General features: G+C 45.3%; 1 protein-coding gene across 1 annotated transcript in view; it reads right to left on the reverse strand.

The window, feature by feature from the left end:
- TEP1 (telomerase associated protein 1) overlaps positions 1–16,057 on the reverse strand; it is a 161,551-nt gene extending 145,494 nt beyond the window's left edge. The window contains exons 1-3 of the mRNA XM_077461156.1: positions 15,910–16,057; positions 5,675–6,629; positions 5,453–5,593 (exon numbers count right to left, since the gene is read on the reverse strand). Coding sequence (XP_077317282.1) covers positions 5,453–5,593; positions 5,675–6,613 — 1,080 coding nt within the window. The 5' untranslated portion in view covers positions 6,614–6,629; positions 15,910–16,057. The remainder of the gene's footprint in view (positions 1–5,452; positions 5,594–5,674; positions 6,630–15,909) is intronic.
- Positions 16,058–21,225: the final 5,168 nt, after the last annotated feature.

Raw genomic sequence — 21,225 nt, forward strand, 5'->3', positions numbered from 1 at the left:
CAAAGAACGGGCCACTGCCTCGGTCTTCCTGTCCATGGGGTCCTTAAAGGCAGGGGTCCCCTCTTCCGGGATCGTGGTTACTTTGTTTAACCTGGATACTGGGGGGGTCCACAACTGGAGGAGCTGACCATTTTTTGAGAAGGCTCTCCTCAAAGGGGTAACACACCGCCATGTATCTGGGGACCGAAAAGGTCCGCTGCAGTCAACCCCATTCGTTGTATATGAACTTATGGAAATAAGTCAGATACAGAAACACCTTAGGGTATACGGGCTGGCTTACGGGACCCAAAAGGGACCACTACATCAGCAGAGGGATCTGCTGTCTCCTGAATTTTCAGGGTATCACACACAGCTGTGATAAGTGCTCCAACAACCGCTTTATCGCGCATGGACCCGGACGGGGTCTCATCCTCACTGTCCGATCGATCCTGGTCAGCATCATCTGAAATGACAGAGCAGGGGTCACCAGCCTCAGCGGGGCCCGAGTCTGCGTCAGAGCTCTCCCCGGAGAACGGGGCGGAGGCCCTTTTTTTTACCACCTTTGCGCACAAGCACCTCCTCCATCTTGGCAACAAACATATTAAGGACCGCCAACAAAGCATCCAGAGGAACTGCACTGTCTGCAGGAGAACCGGTTGCAATTGCCTGGATTTCGGGGGAAGAAACACCAGTTTCTCAAGCCATGCTGACCCTACCCTGTCTGCCACCTGTTGGGGACTTAGGAGGGTGGGACCATCACTGTCCTAACTGCTGCAGGCTAACGGGCTCACACCGCAGGACTCACCACCCTGACCGGGTTCTGCACTGTCCAGCTAGGTGTGCCTGTGTCCTGTGTCAGCTCCCAGATGCTTGTGAGAGAAAAACGCGCTGTGCTGAGCCCCACTGTACAACACTGAACATGAAGAACGTGTTTAAGGTTCAACAAAATGGCCGCCGAGCATCCAGTAGAAAGGACATAATCACAGGGAAAATGGCCGCCAGACTACAGTAAAATGGAGCCAGACCATGCTGCTCCCTGGTCACACCAAAAATGGCCACCGAGCACTGTATGCAATGAGACAGTGAAAACAGGCAGAGGAAATGGCAGTAAACAGCGCTACAGCGATCGATAGACACCCAGGGGAGAGACCTACAGACTTCCAGGGCATAGCTACCCAGCGCAGACCCCACCCCAGGTGAGAGCCCCCTCCGGGAGCCCTTGTCTATGGCACACACCGCTCAGCAGCCCATGCAGCATCCTCCACAGGGAAGGGGGGATCGAAGATAGGGACAGGGAGGTGAGGGACCCCTGAATCGACCTCCCAGGGAATGCCCAGCTGCTCAGCCCCACTGAGGCAGGGAGAGCTGTACTTACCAGTCCTGACGAGCTGGGAAACATTCCATCACAGACCCACTCTCTGATCATTACCGGGTGGCTGCTGGCCCGGCACACTGACGCAGACATCAGTGGCCCAGTTATATGTGTGCCCTGGGGCATTACGCCCACCGGCTGCCCATGGAGCTGGGGGGCATGACGTGGCCGACCCAGTGCGGAGCTCTGGTCTGCACACTCTCGCTGACCAGGCTGGGGAGACTACACGGATAAGGGTATCCAGCCTGTCAACCAGCCGGCTGTTGATAGCAGATCACAGGATCTTTAATCTTGGGCAAAAGTCAAACTTCTGCAGAAAAAAATCCACGGACCGATGGGCCCGCAGGGTTTCTAGGTCCTTTTCCTTCACTAGGCCGAAAAAAAACTGAAGCTGCAGGAGGCAAGCTGGGGGGGTTGTTACCTAAGGGACTGCCCCTTTGGTGGAACTAGAAAGTTCTGGTTTTGTTATAACATGTTAACATGTTCTGCCTAGTCCTCTCCTGAAGGTGGCGTAACAACCCGATGGTCTAAGAAAGGAGCCGTGTCAGTCGGTGAACGTAAGAGAAATGTTTTTTTTTTTTAAGATTTGGCGTCGCTTTAACTGAGAATTGCGTGGTCATGCTATGCTCTACCCAAACAAAATTTGCATACTTTTTTTCCCCACAAAATAGAGCTTTCTTTTTGGGGTATTTGATGACCTCTGCGGTTTTTATTTTTTGCTCTAGAAACAAAAAAGAATGATAATTTTGAAAGAACAACAATATTTTTTACTTTTTGCTATAATAAATAATGTGGTACTGTGACTACTTAGTAGGAACAAACGATATGTCTCCTCCCCCGGCAGAACAGGGATTTGTGTGCACACACACACACAAATCCCCGTGCTGGCACTCATGTCTGACCGGTGCGGGCACGATCGCACCCGCCGGCCACGAGTATCATGTGCCCTGCCATGCAGCGGGCACGCACACCCTCTGTGGGCTCTTAAAAAGGGTACACTATACTCATACAGGGTTTCGCCCAGGAGAGCCATTCTGCCAACGTATATCGGCGTGAAGACTATGGTATTGTAATTGGTGTTAAGGGTGTTGAGGAGGAAGGGCCAAAACATCCAAAAAGGCAGATCTTAGATTCCTTGTCGATTTGTATCCTCGATATACTGTAGTATGTATGTAGTTTACAATTTGGTCCCAGAAGTTAGATATCTTGGCACAGCTCCACATTGTACGCAGTTGTGTGGGTTGTATGGTGCCACACTAAGAACAGGTTGAGGCTAAGGGATCTGATATATCAATCAAAAGATGGTCATGAAAACTTGATGTGATGTACTAGCTTGAATTGTTTCTCATTCCAAATTTCGCTAGATATTAAACTGTAAAAAAAAGTTATATCCTCCAAGAAGTTTATCATCTAATGCCTCATCTGGAAATTCCTTACTCCATCCTTTTAATGGCAAGTGTCTCTATGATGCAGTTAATTGATAGTTTGATGGAGAATAAAGGTCAGATATTATCAGATATTGAGTATCTTTGCAGTTGTACTGCATGGTCTATTAAGAGATTGCTGAGAAAGATCTTTGTTTCGAACTATAACAAGACTTGATATTTTTAATCATTTGGTTGTAATAGTACGCATGGTCTTCTGGTAGTTAAACTTCTTTAGATAATGCTCTAAAATATTTTATTTTAGTTTTGATGGTCTTGATGGTAAATGGGCATCACTGTTTGTATTCCTTTTGCTATCCATACATTGGAAACTTTGGCATTGGTTGTGCCGACCATTTTTGGGTTTCCATGCAAAGGAAGATATTTATAAATCATCAATGACAAATTTAGAGATCTCCTATCTGTACTCCATGTGACAAGGGTGTCCCGTAAAAATAGATTGCTTTGTAGTTTACCAGGCTTCAGGTGATTGTAGCTGTAATAGTGCCCTTGCGACAGAGACAATTGAGTACTGTCCATGATATATTTTTTATTTGAACATACAATTTTTCAGGACAAGCTTTTGGGGTATGTTCCCTTCAAGGTCCCAAAGGATGAATTTGCACAGACACACCATCAAGGAACATAAAGAAGATAGTTTCTTACAATCGGACCAAAATGTAGAAGACCTCAATGTTTTAGTTCTGAAAGGGAATTTCAGAACTATCCAGGAAAGAATAACTTGTGAACTAAGAATGATACTTATATTTGACACAAAAAACAGTTTTACGACCCCCTCTGTGACCAATAAAAAATCATCAGGCTTATTTGAGTAGTTTTTAAAGTAGAATATCCAATCTATACCAATCCTCAAAAGACATGATTAGATTATAAATCCTAATGTTAGGAAGACCTAATCATCCTTCACTCTTTGAGATATAGCTTGTATTGTGAAATAGAGATGTGTGGTTTTTTTGATCGCCATAAAAGGATGTTATTGATTTAGTTATTGTTTTGAAGTCTGCATGTGTTTAAAAGCGGGATGGTCTGCATTGGATATAAAAGTTTAGAGAAGGATTATACCTCCCAAAAAGTGAGATTGGAAGACTCAATCATGCTTCCAACTCTGATACAATTTTAGAAATAAGTGGTGGGCAATTTAAAAAAAAATAATAATTAATTGTGATGAGGCTCTCTTCCTATTTTTATCCCTAGGTATGTAATACATTTGTTCTCGTAAGTTTACATACCCTGGCAGAATTTATGATTTCTGGGCCATTTTTCAGAGAATATGAATGATAACACAAAAACTTTTTTCACTCATGGTTAGTGTTTGGCTGAAGCCATTTATTATCAATCAACTGTATTTACTCCTTTTAAATCATGAGAACAGAAACTACCCAAATGACCCGGATCAAAAGTTTACATACCCCAAATTTTAATACTGTGTATTGCCCCCTTTAACATCAATGACAGCTTGAAGTTTTCTGTGGTATTTGTGGATGAGGCTCTTTATCTTCTCAGATGGTAAAGTTGCCCATTCCTCTTGCCAATTTTGACCAAATTTCCTGTGCCTTTGTAGCTCACACATCCCCAAAACATTAGCAATCCACCTCCGTGTTTCACAGTAGGAATGGTGTACCTTTCATAATAGGTCTTGTTGACTCCTCTCCAAAAGTAGCATTTATGGTTGTGGCCAAAAAGCTAAATTTTTGTCTCATCACTCCAAATTACTTTGTGCCAGAAGCTTTGAGGCTTCTCTGTGCTGTTTGGCGTATTGTAAGTGGGATACTTTGTGGCATGTGTGTAGTAATGGCTTTCTTCTGGTGACTCGACCATGCAGCCCATCTTTCTTCAAGTGCTTCCTTATTCTGCATCTGGAAACAGCCACAGGTGTTTTCATAGAGTCCTGTATTTCACCTGAAGTTATTTGTGGGTTTTACTTTGCATTCCAAACAATTCTCATGGGAGTTTTAACACTGCTGATTGGCATTCTCAATTCCTTGGATATCTTTTTATATCCCTTTCCTGTTTTATACAGTTCAACTACCTTTTCCCGCAGATCCTTTGACAATTATTTTGCTTTCCCCATGACTCAGAATCCAGAAACCTCAGTGCAGCACTGGATGAAAGAAGCAAAGGTCTGTCAGGAGTCCAGAAACTCATTGACCCTTTCATATATACACACACACAGACACATACTAGTTACAAGCAAACAGATCACAGGTGAGAATGGTTACCTTTAATAGCCATTCAAACCCCTTTGTGTCAACTTGTGTGCATGTTATCAGGCCAAAATCATCAGGGTCATTTGGGTAGTTTCTGTTGTCATTATAATTTAAAAAGAGTAAACACAGTTGAGTAATAATAAATGGCTTCAGCCAAACACCAACCATGAGTGAAAGAAAAGTTTGTGTTTTATCATTCATATTCTCTCAAAATCGGCCAAGAAATCATAAATTCTGCCAGAGTATGTAAACTTATGAGCACAACTGCACGTTGAGTAGCTATTTTAAATGGGGAACCTTTTTGAGTCATGTTTATATCACATTGATGCCATTTCTTAATTTTTATTTATTCATTCATATAGTTGATTTATTGAGTGAGCACATCTGTCTTTCTTAAATACTTGTACATTTAAATGGAAGATGCCATAAATGTTTAACTGACCACTGACCTTCTTTTGTTTGAGAAGAGTCTCTGATTTTTGGCTCTTGAGAGCTTCAGATGCCTCCTCCACAGAGTGCAGTTTTTCCTGTGCAGATGGTTCACTATACGCAGATGGAGTAGGTTGCGATAAACCATTTTCCATGGAAAACTGTAGGATAAAAGCAAACAATGTATAGACATAGTATACATTAAGAGACTAAATCATGTGGAAAATGCCTGCAGCTTGTACCTCTGTATCCGAAGACTCCGACTCTCCCTCAGATGAAGTTACCGATCTATTATCTTCTGGCAAGTCATCTTCCTGTGACTCGAAAACTTTACATTTTTCTTGTCCAAGCCCTAGAGTAGACTGAACATTTGAAGTTGAGCTTAGGTGAAGAGCAGAGTGGGCTAGCGTATTCTTGTTGCTGTTGATATCACACTGGAGATTGGTGGAGGGTAAAAGAAGTGATTCCGGAGAAAGGCTGAGGGGTTCAGTCTTAGAAGCAAAAGATTTAAGGCGAAGGCCTACATCAGAGGAAACAGCAGATATTGAGGTCACTGTCTGTTTCGCTGAATTTGGAGGATTAGAAATATCAATCTGGTGATTAACACAAAAGCTATGATCTCCTGCTGAATCAGCAAACACTGAGGATCGCAAAGTTGTGTTTTTTTGGGACAATAAACGATTAAAGCTTTGATTTTCAGTAGACAAAGATGTTCCACCAGAAGGCAGAATAGAAGAAGAAGTTATTGCACACTTAGGGGAAAGGGAAACATTAGAGGTAAGTGCAGAAAAGGCTGTATCTAAATCTGAAGGTTTGTTGGATGTCAGAAAATTTGTGGACATCAGAGATGAGTTGAATAGGCCTGAAGGTGAAATGGATGTTGACAGTTTATTAGTTAAATGGGATTGAGAAGTCAGGGAAAGAAGAGGATTGCTGGTTGATAAAAGTTTTGAGGACAGATTTGAATCAGTGGTCAAAATTGAGTTAGTAGTCATAGTGGATTTGTTTTCCATGGAAAACTTTAGCAACTTATTTTTAGGGCCACAAAATTCTGTGCAAGGCTGATTAGCAGTGCCTATGCGATCAACACCAGGCAAAGTCAAGGCCAGTTTGCAGCGAGGCTGCTTTGCTCCACGTAAACCAGTGTTCTCCGATTGAAAGCCAGGGCCAGGAAAAGGCATGATGGCAGTCCTGAACCTACAACAAAAAATAAGTACTTATTAAAGTAAAAGTCTCATATAGCATATTTGCAGTAATGCAGAGCTCAACTACCTTTGTATTTATTTTTCAACTGTTTTGCACTGGCCTCAACACCTCTCGAAGATCAAAACTCTGACTCTCACTATGCTCAGGTGTGAATTGGGCCTTATTAGTGTTTGAGATTGTGTGGCAGATAAAAAGGCTCCATCCAGGTCTGATTATTAGGAATGGGCTCAGGCGTGTTTAGATCGAACCCACCAGGAAGCTGGCACTGCACACTGCCAATTATAGGCAGTATGTGTAATTGCAGCTGTCGGTCAGGAAATGCCTCACTGCATATGATTGGCAGTGTGCAGTGATGGCTTGCTGGCAGGTTTGATCCAAACATGCCCGAGCCCATCACTATTACCTACATGTAAAACATGGGTACAATTGTTATTTACGCTTTAAGCAAACTATAGATCATATTTTCATGTCCATAAGGCTGCAGTTTTTCCTCCTGAAGTCATGTATTTAAACCTTATCTGCTCACCTGTGATTTTTATGCGGATATGAATGATGACAATGATACATGTACCCGTATGCACAACCACAGCTCCAAAGGACATAGTGTGAGGAGTTTGGTGTGGAGCAACTTGAGTGGCCAGCAGCGAGTTCAGACGTCAACCCTATTAAACATCTTTGGAATGAATGCCAATTGCAAGTCAAATCTTCTAATTCTGCATCAGTACTTGGCCTATTAAAGTGGTAAAGGCTCAAGGTTATTTACCTTTATGCATTCAATGCATGAAGGTAAGAAACCAGTGTGAAGCCCCCCCCCCCCCCCCGCCCCACCTAATACTTACCTGAGCCATATCTGGATCCAGCGACATGCACAGGGCAGCGGCTCTCTTTCTCCTCATTGGCTGAGACATCAGTGGGAGCTGCTTACTATGGGGGCATTGGCAGGATGGAGGGACCAGGAGCATCGGCAAGGGACCCGAGAAGAAGAGGATCAGAGCTGCCCTGTACAAAACCACTGCACAGAGCAGGCAAGTATGACATGTTTGGTATTTTGTTTTTAATCTGCTTTTAATATCACTTTAAATAATCTTTTGGCTGAGCGAGAAGAAATTCCCACAGACTTCAGACTCCACAATCCTGTGGAAAGCCTCTAGAAGAGGGGGCCCTCTTATAACCTCCCGAGTGGGCTTAGGGGCAAATTCATATTACTGTTCATAGTTTTGAAATGGGATGTCTAAAAATCAAAAAACAAACCAAAAAAAACGTACGTTGGTGTGGATAGTCAGGCGGCTTTAGCTATATAGTGTATGTGGAATAGGTTGGGTACAATGTTACATTAAAGTAACAGACAATTATGTCATGAATCCTTAGTGTAGTTCTCAGTTTCTCAAGCACTACAGGTCAGTGCCTATAGCAGAAAACAAATGAAAATTTAAAATCTTTACAGTCTTCATTGTCTGCCCATCAATGACCATCTGCAGGTAAATCCAAAAGCAAAAAGTAGGGATGCACCGAAATTTCGGCCACCGAAACATTTTGGCCGAAAATGCCCTTTTCGGCAATTTGCCGAAAGGAAAAAACGGCCGATAATTGAGCCGAAAATGGGGCGGGGCCTGGGGCGGAACTCCGCCCCTGTCCCGCCCCTGGTGCCTCCCATGATGGGGGTGAATAGCGCAGGACTGATGCAGCCAGCGATGCCCCTCTGCAGTGAAGAGAGCCGTCTGGTTGAATAGAGCGCCGGGAACATCACAGCTTTAATTTCAATAGCTGTGTGTTCCCCGTCGCGCGCCGTCACACACAGCCCCTCCCCCTTGTCCGGGGAACTTTGATAGACAGATCACCTGTCCAGATTGGACGGGTGATCTGTCTATCAAAGTGCCTGGACAAGGGGGAGGGGCTGTGTGTGACGGCGCGCGACGGGGAACACACAGCTATTGAAATTAAAGCTGTGATGTTCCCGGCGCTCTATTCAACCAGACGGCTCTTTTCACTGCAGAGGGGCATAGCTGGCTGCATCACAGGGGGCAACGCTGGCTGCATCACAGGGGGCAACGCTGGCTGCATCACAGGGGGCAACGCTGGCTGCATCACAGGGGGCAACACTGGCTGCACTTATCTCTTTTATCAGGTCGCCAGTCTCTGACCACCTCCTGTACCGTGTCGCCAGTCTCTGACCACCTCCTGTACCGTGTCGCCAGTCTCTGACCACCTCCTGTACCGTGTCGCCAGTCTCTGACCACCTCCTGTACCGTGTCGCCAGTCTCTGACCACCTCCTGTACCGTGTCGCCAGTCTCTGACCACCTCCTGTACCGTGTCGCCAGCCTCTGACCACCTCCTGTACCGTGTTCCCAGCCTCTGACCACCTCCTGTACCGTGTTCCCAGCCTCTGACCACCTCCTGTACCGTGTTCCCAGCCTCTGACCACCTCCTGTACCGTGTCCCCAGCCTCTGACCACCTCCTGTACCGTGTCCCCAGCCTCTGACCACCTCCTGTACCGTGTCCCCAGTCTCTGACCACCTCCTGTACCGTGTCCCCAGCCTCTGACCACCTCCTGTACCGTGTCCCCAGCCTCTGACCACCTCCTGTACCGTGTCCCCAGCCTCTGACCACCTCCTGTACCATGTCCCCAGCCTCTGACCACCTCCTGTACCATGTCCCCAGTCTCTGACCACCTCCTGTACCATGTCCCCAGTCTCTGACCACCTCCTGTACCATGTCCCCAGTCTCTGACCACCTCCTGTACCATGTCCCCAGTCTCTGACCACCTCCTGTACCATGTCCCCAGTCTCTGACCACCTCCTGTACCATGTCCCCAGTCTCTGACCACCTCCTGTACCATGTCCCCAGTCTCTGACCACCTCCAGTACCATGTCCCCAGTCTCTGACCATCTCCTGTATAAAAATATTTTTTGAAAACAGTCATTTTCGGTATTGGTGCTGTTTCAGTATCGGTTTTCGGCCTAGTGTATTTTTCATTTTCGGTATCGGTTTCGGCACCAAAAAACCCATTCGGTGCATCCCTAGCAAAAAGGGTAGAAGATGGACTACAAAGAAAAACGAGAAGGCATGGATACACACACACACACACAATCTCACAAAAGTGAGTACACCCCTCACATTTTACAGCTGTCAGAAACCATGAATCAGACCGAGACAGAAGTAAAGTTAATCACACTTGTTTAATAATAATAAAAAGGTAAACAGAGTAAGCGTAGTCAATAAATAGGAGTTCAGTAACCAGATCACCAAATTTAACTCACCTGCTCCCCATTTACACCTGAGACCTTGTAACACGAATTAGTCACATGACACCGGGGAGGGAGAATGGTTAATTGGGCCCAATTTGGACATTTTCACTTAGGGGTGTACTCACTTTTGTTGCCAGCGGTTTAGACATTAATGTGTGGGTTGAGTTATTTTGAGGGGACAGCAAATTTACACTGTTATACAAGCTGTACACTCACTACTTAACGTGTGTGTGTGTGTATAATATACACACACACATATATTTACACACACACACTGTATATATACAGTGACATGGGAGTCGGGGGCGGGGCCACGTCCTGCTGTCTGTGTCAATGGAGTGCGCCCGCACAAGTGCCCCCAGGGAATGCGGGTCTCCGTGGGGGCACTCAAGAAGGAGCGCTGCTTGGGGACCCCAGAAAAGGAGGATCGAGGCCCCTCTGTGCAAAACAGAGGCGGTAAGTATGACATGTTTGTTTGTTTGTTTTTAAACTAACCTTTACAACCACTGTGGGAAAACTTATAAAATCCACAGGGGATCAAATTATTATTTTCCCCACTGTATGTGTTCCTACAAAGACTGAAAGAAAACTTCAAAAAAAAAAACATTTCCTGGAGTTTTCATCCCTTTTTTTTTTTACACACAACTAGAAGACACAGATGGAAATGTATTAAAATGATGGTTATTTTTAAAAAAAATATTTGCAAACAGGCTTATACCTACCTGCTCTGTGCAATGCACAGAGCAGGTAGGTATAAACCTGTTCGTTATTTTTAAAATAAAAATGTGCCTGCATCTATAGACAAAGACAGCACAGCTCGGCCCAGCCCCCTCTCACATAATTTGAGTGACAGCAGTGGGAGCCAATGTGCCAAGCCTGTGAGAGATGGGAGAAGTCAGAGAGCCTCTACAAGCGAGCACAGGACTAAATCGAGTGAGAATTTAAGTATGGGGGGGGTCGAGGGGACATATTGCTACCTAAATATTTTTTACCTTAATGCAAACAATGCAGTATGTAGTGACAGAGCATAGAGCTGCACAATTAATCGTTAAAAAAAATTGCGATCTCGATTCAACCCCTCTGACATCTCTATTGCAGAGTTTGCCGATTCTTTCATATACCAAGTGGAGAGACTTATCTGCTCACTCAGCTGTGAAAAGAAAACATCTGGCAGTTTGCAAAGTTTTTAATATGAAACATTGTAACTAACTCTTCCTTCTTAGATCAAAGGGATACACTTCTGTGTGAATAATAAATCCGGGCAGTCTGCCAAGTTTTTAACAACATGTAAATGCAGGAAGTTTAACCACTAAAGCCTCATTCAAACGAGGCGGATCCGCTGCCACCGAGTCTGCCAGCTCAGATCTCATATTTAAGAGGACCTGTCATGCTTTTTTCTATTACAAGGGATTTTTACATTCCTTGTAATAGGAATAAAAGTGACACAAATTTTTTTTTTTTAAAAGAACAGTGAAAAAAAAATAAAAAAAATGTTTAAACGCGCCCTGTCCCGCCCGCATATGAAAGCGGTGTTCAAACCACACATGAGGTATCGCCGTGATCGGTAGAGCGAGAGCAATAATTCTAGCCCTGGACCTCTTCTGTAACTCAAAACGTGCAACCTGTAGAATTTTTTAAACGTCGCCTATGGAGATTTTAAAGGGTAAAAATTTGTTGCCATTCCATGAGCGGTGCAATTTTGAAGCGTGACATGTTGGGTATCAATTTACTTGGCGTAACATTATCTTTCACAATATAACAAAAAATTGGGCTAACTTTACTGTTGTCTTATTTTTTTTATTAAATAAATTATTTTTCCCCCAAAAAAGTGTGCTTGTAAGTCCGCTGCGCGAATACGGTGTGACAGACGGTATTGCAACGACCACCATTTTATTCTCTAGGGCAGTGATGGCGAACCTTGGCACCCCAGATGTTTTGGAACTACATTTCCCATGATGCTCCGCTACACAGAGTGCATGAGCATCATGGGAAATGTAGTTCCAAAACATCTGGAGTGCCAAGGTTCGCCATCACTGACCTAGGGTGTTAGAATAAAAAATATATATAATGTTTAGGGGTTCTAAATAAAGGGAAAGAGATAGGCAGACAATAAAAAAAAACAGGCAGGGGAAGCTCCATTAGCATTGCTGGTTGTCATACCAACAGCCACCACAAGATGGCGCCAGATTCCAGAAGGAATCATAGGACCGCAGAAGGCCTCAAACCCGCGGCCTCAATTATCAGCCGCCGGCGGAAAGGCCCCCGACGCGATCACGCCGGGAGGGTCCAGACTCCACGGAGACAGGATACCCCCAGCTGTGCTGCCCCAGGTGCCAGGTCGCTAATTCTAGTCGCAAATGCGACCTGGCGCCCGGGTTCTGTCGAGCCCTGTATTTATATATATATATATATATATATATATATATATATATATATATATATATATATATATATATATATATATATATATATATATATATATATATATATATATATATATATATATATATATATATATATATATATATATATATATATATATATATATATATATATATATATATATAAGCAGAGACCCTAGGGAATAAAACGGCAATTGCTGCAATATTTTATGTCACACTGTACACCAGCGGTCTTTCAAACACAATTTTTTGGGGAAAAAATACACTTCAATGAATAAAAAAATAAACCCGAAACAGTAAACTTAGCCCAATTTTTTAGGTTTTAATGTGAAAGATGTTACGCTGCGAGAATCGTGATCTATCTTCTAAGCAAAAAAATTGTGATTCTCATTTTAGCCAGAATCATGCAGCTCTAACAGAGCAGCTAGTAAGTAACATGACAGAGTGGTCAGTGAGCAGTAGTGACAGAGCAGTATGTATTTTCGGGGGGGGGGGGGGGAGGGGGTTAGTGAGCAGAATGTAGTGGCAGGCCAGGGAGTATGTATCGTTGGGTGAGCAGCACGTAGTGTTGGGGCGCTCAGTGAGCAGCGTGTTGTGCCACGGCGAGCACCACGTACTAGCTTTGGGTGAGCAGCTCGTAGCGTTGTGGCGCTCAGTGAGAAGCGTGTAGTGTTGCGGCGCTCAGTGAGAAGCGCGTAGTGTTGCGGCGCTCAGTGAGAAGCGCGTAGTGTTGCGGCGCTCAGTGAGAAGCGCGTAGTGTTGCGGCGCTCAGTGAGAAGCGCGTAGTGTTGCGGCGCTCAGTGAGCAGCGCGTAGTGTTGCGGCAATCAGTGAGCAGCGCGTAATGCTGGGGCAATCAGTGAGCAGCGCGTACTGGCGGGGCGCTCAGTGACCACTGCATACTGGCGGGGCGCTCAGTGACCACTGCATACTGGCGGGGCGCTCAGTGACCACTGCATACTGGCGGGGCGCTCAGTGACCACTGCATACTGGCGGGGCGCTCAGTGACCACCGCGTACTGGCTGGGGGGGTTAAGTGACCACCGCGTACTGGCGGGGCGCTCAGTGACCACTGCATACTGGCTGGGGGGGTTAAGTGACCACCGCGTACTGGCGGGGCGCTCAGTGACCACCGCGTACAGCAGCACGTACTGGCGGGGCGCACAGTGAGCAGCACCTACTGGCGGGGAGCTAAGTGAGCAGCGCCTATTGGCAAGGCGCTCAGTGAGAAGCGCCTACTGGCAAGGCGCTCAGTGAGCAGCGCCTACTGGCGTACTGACGGGGCGCTCAGTGAGCAGCGCGTACTGACGGGGCGCTCAGTGAGCAGCGCGTACTGACGGGGCGCTCAGTGAGCAGCGCGTACTGACGGGGCGCTCAGTGAGCAGCGCGTACTGGCGGGGCGCTCAGTGAGCAGCGCGTACTGGCGGGGCGCTCAGTGAGCAGCAGGTACTGGCAAGGCGCTCAGTGAGAAGCGCCTACTGGCAAGGCGCTCAGTGAGCAGCACGTACTGGCGGGGCGCTCAGTGAGCAGTAGGTAGTGGTAAGAGAGTATAATGTAGCGATGGGACAAGCAGTATGTAGTGTTAGGGCGCTCAGTCATTTACGGGAGGAGATGGAAGACTTCCTGGGCTGCTTCATTCTGGCTCCCCCTCCTTCCTCAACTTCAGCTGCGGTATCAGTCAGAATGAAGCAGCTACTGAAGGGAGGAATGCTGAAGGCAGACACACCCCCAATCCTACCTAACAACTCTGACTGCCTCAGGAGATTTGTAAGTAACTCAGACAGGGGAGAGCTAAAGCAGCCCTCTAGCCTCTTACCAAACAGACTTAGGCCGCGTACACACGGGCGGACTGTTCGCCCAACTTTGTCCGCTGAACAGTGTTTCAGCGGACAGTCCGCTCGTGTGTGGGCTTCAGCGGACAGTTTCAGCGGACAGTCTGACGAACAAAGTTTTTCGGAAATCCCGTAAAACTGTCCGCTGAAACTTGGTTTGAGCGGACAGTCCGCTCGTGTGTAGGCTTGTTCGTCAAACTAAGTTCCGCGCATGCTCAGAAAGGATTTACACGCCGAAGGTTGTATTGCAGTGTATAGGACGTCGTTTTTCTAGTCCCGTCGTACGTGCCGTTCACGTCATCGCGCACGGTTTCAGTGGACTGTTCGTTCATCGTGTGTGGTCAAGTCCGCTCATGCTAATTTTGAGCGGACTGTTTGTCGAACAAGGTTGGGCGAACAGTCCGCGCGTGTGTACGCGGCCTTACACCCCATACACACACTATCAGATTTTCTGCTGATTTTTGTCTTCAGATTTACCAAAACCATGTAGTAGAAGGGCCTGTCTGATTGCATACACATTGAAACTCTTAAGGTTTGACCTCATATTATATGGCTTTGGTAAATCTGAAGGGAAAAAAAAAAAATCAGCAGAAAATCTTTACACCCCAGTACATAAATAGCTGCAATGACAGGGACACTCGCTGCAGCTTTTCCCTGTGGCTGGGATCTTGGGACAAAGCAGTCAAAGGACAGCTGTCTAAAAACTGTCACTGTCCTGTAAATCCGGAACTGTTGGCAAATATGAAGATTATGTCTACACCCCTTAATACAAAAAAAGTATTTTGTTTGTACTTTTGTCAACGTATACAAGGCGTTCTATGATTGGATGAAGTAGACATTGTGAAGACCCCATCATGCCTCTCCACCCTAACCAGTCAGAGAAAGCTTTGCATTCACTTTGAATGGCACATATGACCAGAGAGTGTGCAGCATGGCAGCGATCAGTATGCGACCTGGAAGACAGTGATCAGCCAGGTATGGAATACCTATTAAAAAAATACTTTAAAGTGATGTAAAGGTTATTTTTCTTTTTAATAACAAACATGTCATTCAATGGTTTTACACAGAGTGGCACAGAACCTTCTCTTCTGGAGTCCCCCACTAGTCCCCTTCTTCTCTGTCCGCCCTCACAGCAAACCACGTGCTATGGGGAAAGACATGCAGGCTCGATCCTGAGCCAGGCTGTGTGGGTCCATAGACACACATACCACAGCTCGGTCCCATTCCCTTCTCACTGGATCTGATTGACAGCAACAGGAGCCAATGGCTCCCACTACTGCCTTTGTGGAGAGAAAAATAAAAGATCTGCTGCAGACGTGCACATCGCTGGATTTAGATCGGGCTCAGATACATGTTTATTGGGGGGGGGGGGGGGGGGGCAACAAAAGTTTGTTTGCTTTGTTTTTTTTTAACCCTAATGCAGATAATGCATTAATGTCATTAAAAAAAACTTTGCCTTTAATAACTACGGATCTAAGCTGACTAAATATAGTTGACGTGATCAGTTTTCAATGTGAAAGTTTCTAGATATGGAAACTGTGCAGAGTACACTAATGGTGACACTTCAGAGCCCAGCCCAGTGACAACTGGACAGATCAAGGCGCGCCACTACTACACAGTTCTGCCACTAGATGGCGGCAGGGGTCACATTCACTCCCGACAATAGCGCTTCGTAGGTGATAAAATGCCGGACTGTCTGCTTACTTCCTGCTCCGCACAAGGCTAACCTGGCCCTCTACTGACCGCACGGAACATGCAGAGAGATCTGACTTCAGCTGCTATGAGATGTTACCTGCTATATACGAGCTTCCCTTATAAGAGGCTTGTTCCACAATGGAGAGCAATGTGTCGCCTTCTCGTGCTCAGATTACCAGTTGATAGGATCGCCTGTATTCTTCCTACTTCCTGGTTTCCTATCCACCAATCACAGGCCTGATAGTTGACACCAGTGATCGGACATCACAGTAACAGGACTCTATGAGGAAGTGTTTGACTTACATCAGGGATAAAAGAAGTGATTCTTCCAGATAACACATGTACTAAAATATCCAAAACTACAGGCAAACAGTAACAATCACAATGTGAAAGTTGCTAACCATTACAATGGAATAGTCACACTTTATTCAGTTATAAAATACTTGGTGATTCTGCCAGTCCAAATCCCTTCCTCTCCAGGGTGGCAACACCATGCCATCCACTGTGAATAGTGTAGTGTTGACGCACCAGCATGCCACCCATCCTGAATTATGGTGCAGAAGGATCGTCCAGGATTATAGGTTGGCATGCTGTGTCCTGTATGGACTCTATAACAGACACAGTTTGTCCCTCCTTCCTTATACTCAGCTAGTGGGTGTTGCTTGTGGGTGGCTTGAGGTGTACATCACTGTGTGGCCCCTGTGACCAGGGGGCAGTAAAAACAGGTGCTGTTTTAATGCCACCCACCTACAACCTACCATGCAGCCAGAGAGGGCTGTAAACAACCTACAGCCAGAATACTCTGCATCACAGGTGCAGCAAATTTAATGCAGCTTGTTGAGTTGACAGTGGGCACAGCTCATTAATAGGGCCACGCTCATGGCTGCAGCAAGTTCCTTTTAACAATTGGCAAAGAGAAAAAGCTAAAAAAAAAAAACACAAGCATTCAGGAGGGAGATTATACTGCTGCACCTCTTGCCAAAAGAAACATGCATATTCATTTTTTGTCATGGCTGTAAAGCAAAGCACACTGGATTACAGTATTAAGCCCCTCCCTTCTCACTCTCTCCCATCTTGTCTTGTGTTCTCTCCCCCTTACTAACTCCCCCTCTCTTTCCATTTTGAACGCTATCTCCCTCTTTCTATCATCCCCTCTCTTTTTTCCCCCTTTTGCTATCTCCCCTCTTCCTCTCTACACCTCTTTAAAACCTCTCCCCCTTGCACTCACTCTCCTCCTCTTGCTACCCCCCTCTCTCTCTTTCTCCCCCTCTTGCTCTCCCCCTTCTCTCTGCCCCTCTTGCTATCTCCTCTCTCTCTTTCCCCCCTCTTGCTATCTCCTCTCTCTCAATCTCCCCCCCTTGCTATCTCCTCTCCCTTAATCTTTCTCTCTCCCCCTCTTGCAATCTCCTCTCTCTCTCTCTCTCTCTCTCTCTCTCTCTCTCTCTCTCTCTCCCTCTTGCTATCTCCTCCCCTCCCTCTCCCCCTCTTGCTATCCCCCCTTGCTATTTCCTCTCTCTCTCTCTCCCCCCCCTCTCTCTCCCCCTCTTGTTATCTCCCCCCCCCCTCTGTCTCCCCTCTCTCTCCCCCTCTTGCTAACTCCTCTCCCTCTCCCCCCTCTTGCTATCTCCTCTCTCTTTCTCTCTCTCTCCCCCCCCCCTTGCTATCTCCTCTCTCTTTCTCTCCCCCCTCTTGCTATCTCCCCCCTCTCTCCCCCCTCTTGCTATCTCCCCCCTCTCTCCCCCCTCTTGCTATCTCCCCCTCTCTCTTCCCCTTCTTGCTATCTCACCCTCTCTCTCTCCCCCCTTGCTATCTCCCCCTCTCTCTCTCCCCCTTGCTATCGCCCCCCCCTCTTGCTATCTCCCTCTCTCTCTCCCCGTCTTGCTATCTCCTCTGTCCCCATCTTGCTATCTCCTTTCTCTCTCCCGCTCTTGCTATCTCTCCTCTCTCTCCCCCTCTTGCTATCCCCTCCTATCTTCCCCTCTTGTAAACCCCCTCTCTCTCCCCCTTTTGCTATCCCCTCCTATCTTCCTCTCTTGTAAACCCCCCTCTCTCTCCCCCTCCGCTCTCTCTCTCTCCCTCTTGCCATCTCCCCCCCCCTCTCTTTCCCTCTTCCCTCCTCTCTCTTTCTCTCCCCCCTCTAGATCTCCCCCCCCCCACAAACACACTTTATTCTCCCTCCTTCTCCCCCCACCCACACTCTCTTCCCTCACTCTTGCTCTCTCCCACCCTTTTTCTCCCCCCTCTCTCCCCACCTTGCTGTACATCTATGCCTGCCTTGCTCTCTCTCCCGATTCTCGCTTTCTGTCACTCTCTCCCCTTGCTCCCTTGCATGCTCTCTCTCCCTCTTGTGCCTTCTCTCTCTCACATGCTGTCTTCCCCATGTGAGGTAACCTGTGTTTATCTGCCCAGATGAATGCAGCCTCACACTTGGAGCGCCTGGAAAACAATTATTTTAGATATGCCCTGTTCCCACCACAACATAAACATTGCCTTCCATTGTAACAACACAAGGCACCACCCCTTACAGTCTGTACAACAGACACCAGTCCACTCGATAAGATGGCTCATTTCAGCATGCATCTGGTGTCAATAAGGCCTAAATACAGTTCGGCATGGCACGCTATGCGTGACACTATTAGCTCTTCCCCCGGTGTGTCCCCTGCCCCTTAGGTGGCAACTCTAGCTACACCATGCAGGCACATCCTAAGGATGAAGGAAGAAATTGGCTGCACGCCGACCTGATTGAAGTCCATTTATTGAGTATTAGACATGTGCGATTCGTTTCATACGAATCTCAAATTCGTATGAATTTCTCAAAATTCGTACGTTCGGGAGGATCCGAAATACAAATTGCCGTGCGTCCGAATTCTGTACGGAACACAAACTTTTGTTTACGAATTCCGGATTTCGGATCAGCGTTTTTTTGCAGCGTTTTTTGCGGCGTTTTTTACCGCAATTCGCTGCGTTTTTTACCGCATTTTTCAGTCATTATGCTTATTATGACTTGCAGAAGACTTCTGTGATAGAAGTCAATGTAAGTTGCCTGAAGACACCAGTGAAGGACTTTAATCCTCTCTGGGCAGGCTGCCAAGAAAAGAACAAAATGATACAATGTTTCTTCTTCAATGGGCTGAACTCCGTGTGTAGAAGTTCTCAGTTTAACCAAAGACTAAATCTAACATTTGTTGCTTACAAGTAAAAATTCAGTATTTTCTGCTAGAAAATCACTCAGAAGCCCCAAAAATTATATATATTTTTTTAGCAGAGACCCTTCACTGATGTCTTCAGGCAACTTACATTGACTTCTATCACAGAAGTCTTCTGCAAGTCATAATAAGCATAATGAGCAATGTTTATTCCTATATGTATGTATTTCGTACGAAACAGAACGGAATTTCGGACACGAAATACGAATTACGAATTAATTTTATTACGAATCGGAACGGAACAGAACGAAACAAATTTTTTGACGGCGCCCATGTCTATTGAGTATTCCATGCAAACAATGACACACACCATGTTTGCAGTAGCCGGAACAGAGGTGGACCAGAGTGCTTATTCATCACCTTGAGGTGTGCTACCCACATTCCTTAACCGCTTGCCAACCAGCCACCGTCATTATACAGCGGCAGGTCGGCTCTCCTGCGCAAACCGCCGTAGCTGTACTGCGGTCTTTGCATGGGAGATAACGGACATGCCTGCATGTCTGGCGGACTCCATGTCTGCCAGCGACCACGATATACAGAGGCAGAATGGGGATCTGCCAGATGAAATGTCAGAGATCTATTGTTCCCAGTGATCAGGAACAGCGATCTCTGTCATGTCGCTGGCAGCCCATCCCCCCTACAGTACAAAAGATTATAACGGCGCCAAAGATATATATGTGATAACTGACCAAACCGTAGCTTTATCAATATTGATGTAGGTCAATAAGAGTTGGATGAGAGTCAATATTAGCGCAGGTTCACAGTATTATATAACATATATGTAATCTTATAAATAATTGTACATCTTATTGTGTAAATACTACAAAATACAGTGTGCAAACAAAACCCCAATAGCTAAAGTGCAACAAAATGTGAAAATCAATACTGTATGAATTATGAAAGATCACAATTAAATAAATGATATTAGCCTACTAAATAAATAACAAGTAAAGTGCAAAAATGCAACAATGTACAAAACACCATATTATATATGGATACAAAATTGTGCAAAAAATTGCAATGTAGTGCAAAGTGGATTTGCCTTTAGTAAATAAACCCCATTGTCTAATTTAGTTTAACAATAAGCAAAAGAAAAAGATTTAACTTGAAGTATCAAATGCACATCAATAGAAGCTAATCACCCCCTACCAATCTGCAAACGCCCATATGCAAATAAATACCAACAGACAATTGACCATGACAGTACATGTAAAACCATCAAACATATATAAATATAACCATATAAGAAATTTGAACAAAAAAGATGCCAATGGTCCCAAAAATAAATGACAATGGTCCCAAAAATGTGTCAAAATTGTCCGATGTGTTCACCATAATGTTGCAGTCCTGATAAAAATCGTCGCCATTGCTAGTAAAAAAAATATAATAATAAAAATGCTATAAATGTATCCCCTATTTTGTAGATGCTATAACTTTTGCGCAAACCAATCAATATACACTTATTGCATTTTTTTTACCATAAATATGTGGAAGGATACATATCAGCCTAAACTGAGAGAAAATTTAGCTTTTTTTGAAAAAAAAATGGGGATATTTATTGTAGCAAAAAGTACAAAATATTGTATTCTTTTAGAAATTGTCGATCTTCTTTTGTTTATAGCGCAAAAAATAAAAACCGCAGAGGTGATCAAATACCACCAAAAGAAAGCTCAATTTGTGGGGAAAAAAGGATGTAATTTTTGTTTGGGTGCAGCATCGCACGACCGTGCAATTGTCAGTTAAAACGACGCAGTGCCGAATCGCAAAAAATAGCATGGTCATTCAGCAGCCAAATCTTCCGGGGCTGAAGTTGCTAAAAGATACCAATCACTTTGCAGGTAGTAAATAATTTGAAATGGGAAGACCATTTCTCCTGGCTAACCTGTGATGTATGCAGCTTGTATTCTTCAATACCACATCATCTAGCTATAGAGGCAGTCTCATTCTATCTAGAACTTTTGACTGAACTACCTGTGGAGCATCATTCGTTTATTTTGGAGTTTCTTCTCTTTCACAACTATTTTACATTCGATGGGGGGTTCTATCTCCAAAGATGTGGGGCAGTGATGGGGGCAAAGTTTTTGCCCTCCCTTGTTAACCCACATGGGTTGGTGGGAACGATCCTGCATCTTTGGATCAGAGAACCCCTTTAGACCTCTCATTAAACTATATCTCAGGCACATAGATGATCTATTGATAGTTACGGA

Source organism: Lithobates pipiens, unplaced genomic scaffold (genome assembly GCF_037356315.1).
Source record: "Lithobates pipiens isolate NorthernLeopardFrog02 unplaced genomic scaffold, aLitPip1_a1.2 Scaffold_3, whole genome shotgun sequence".
NCBI lineage: Eukaryota > Metazoa > Chordata > Amphibia > Anura > Ranidae > Lithobates > Lithobates pipiens.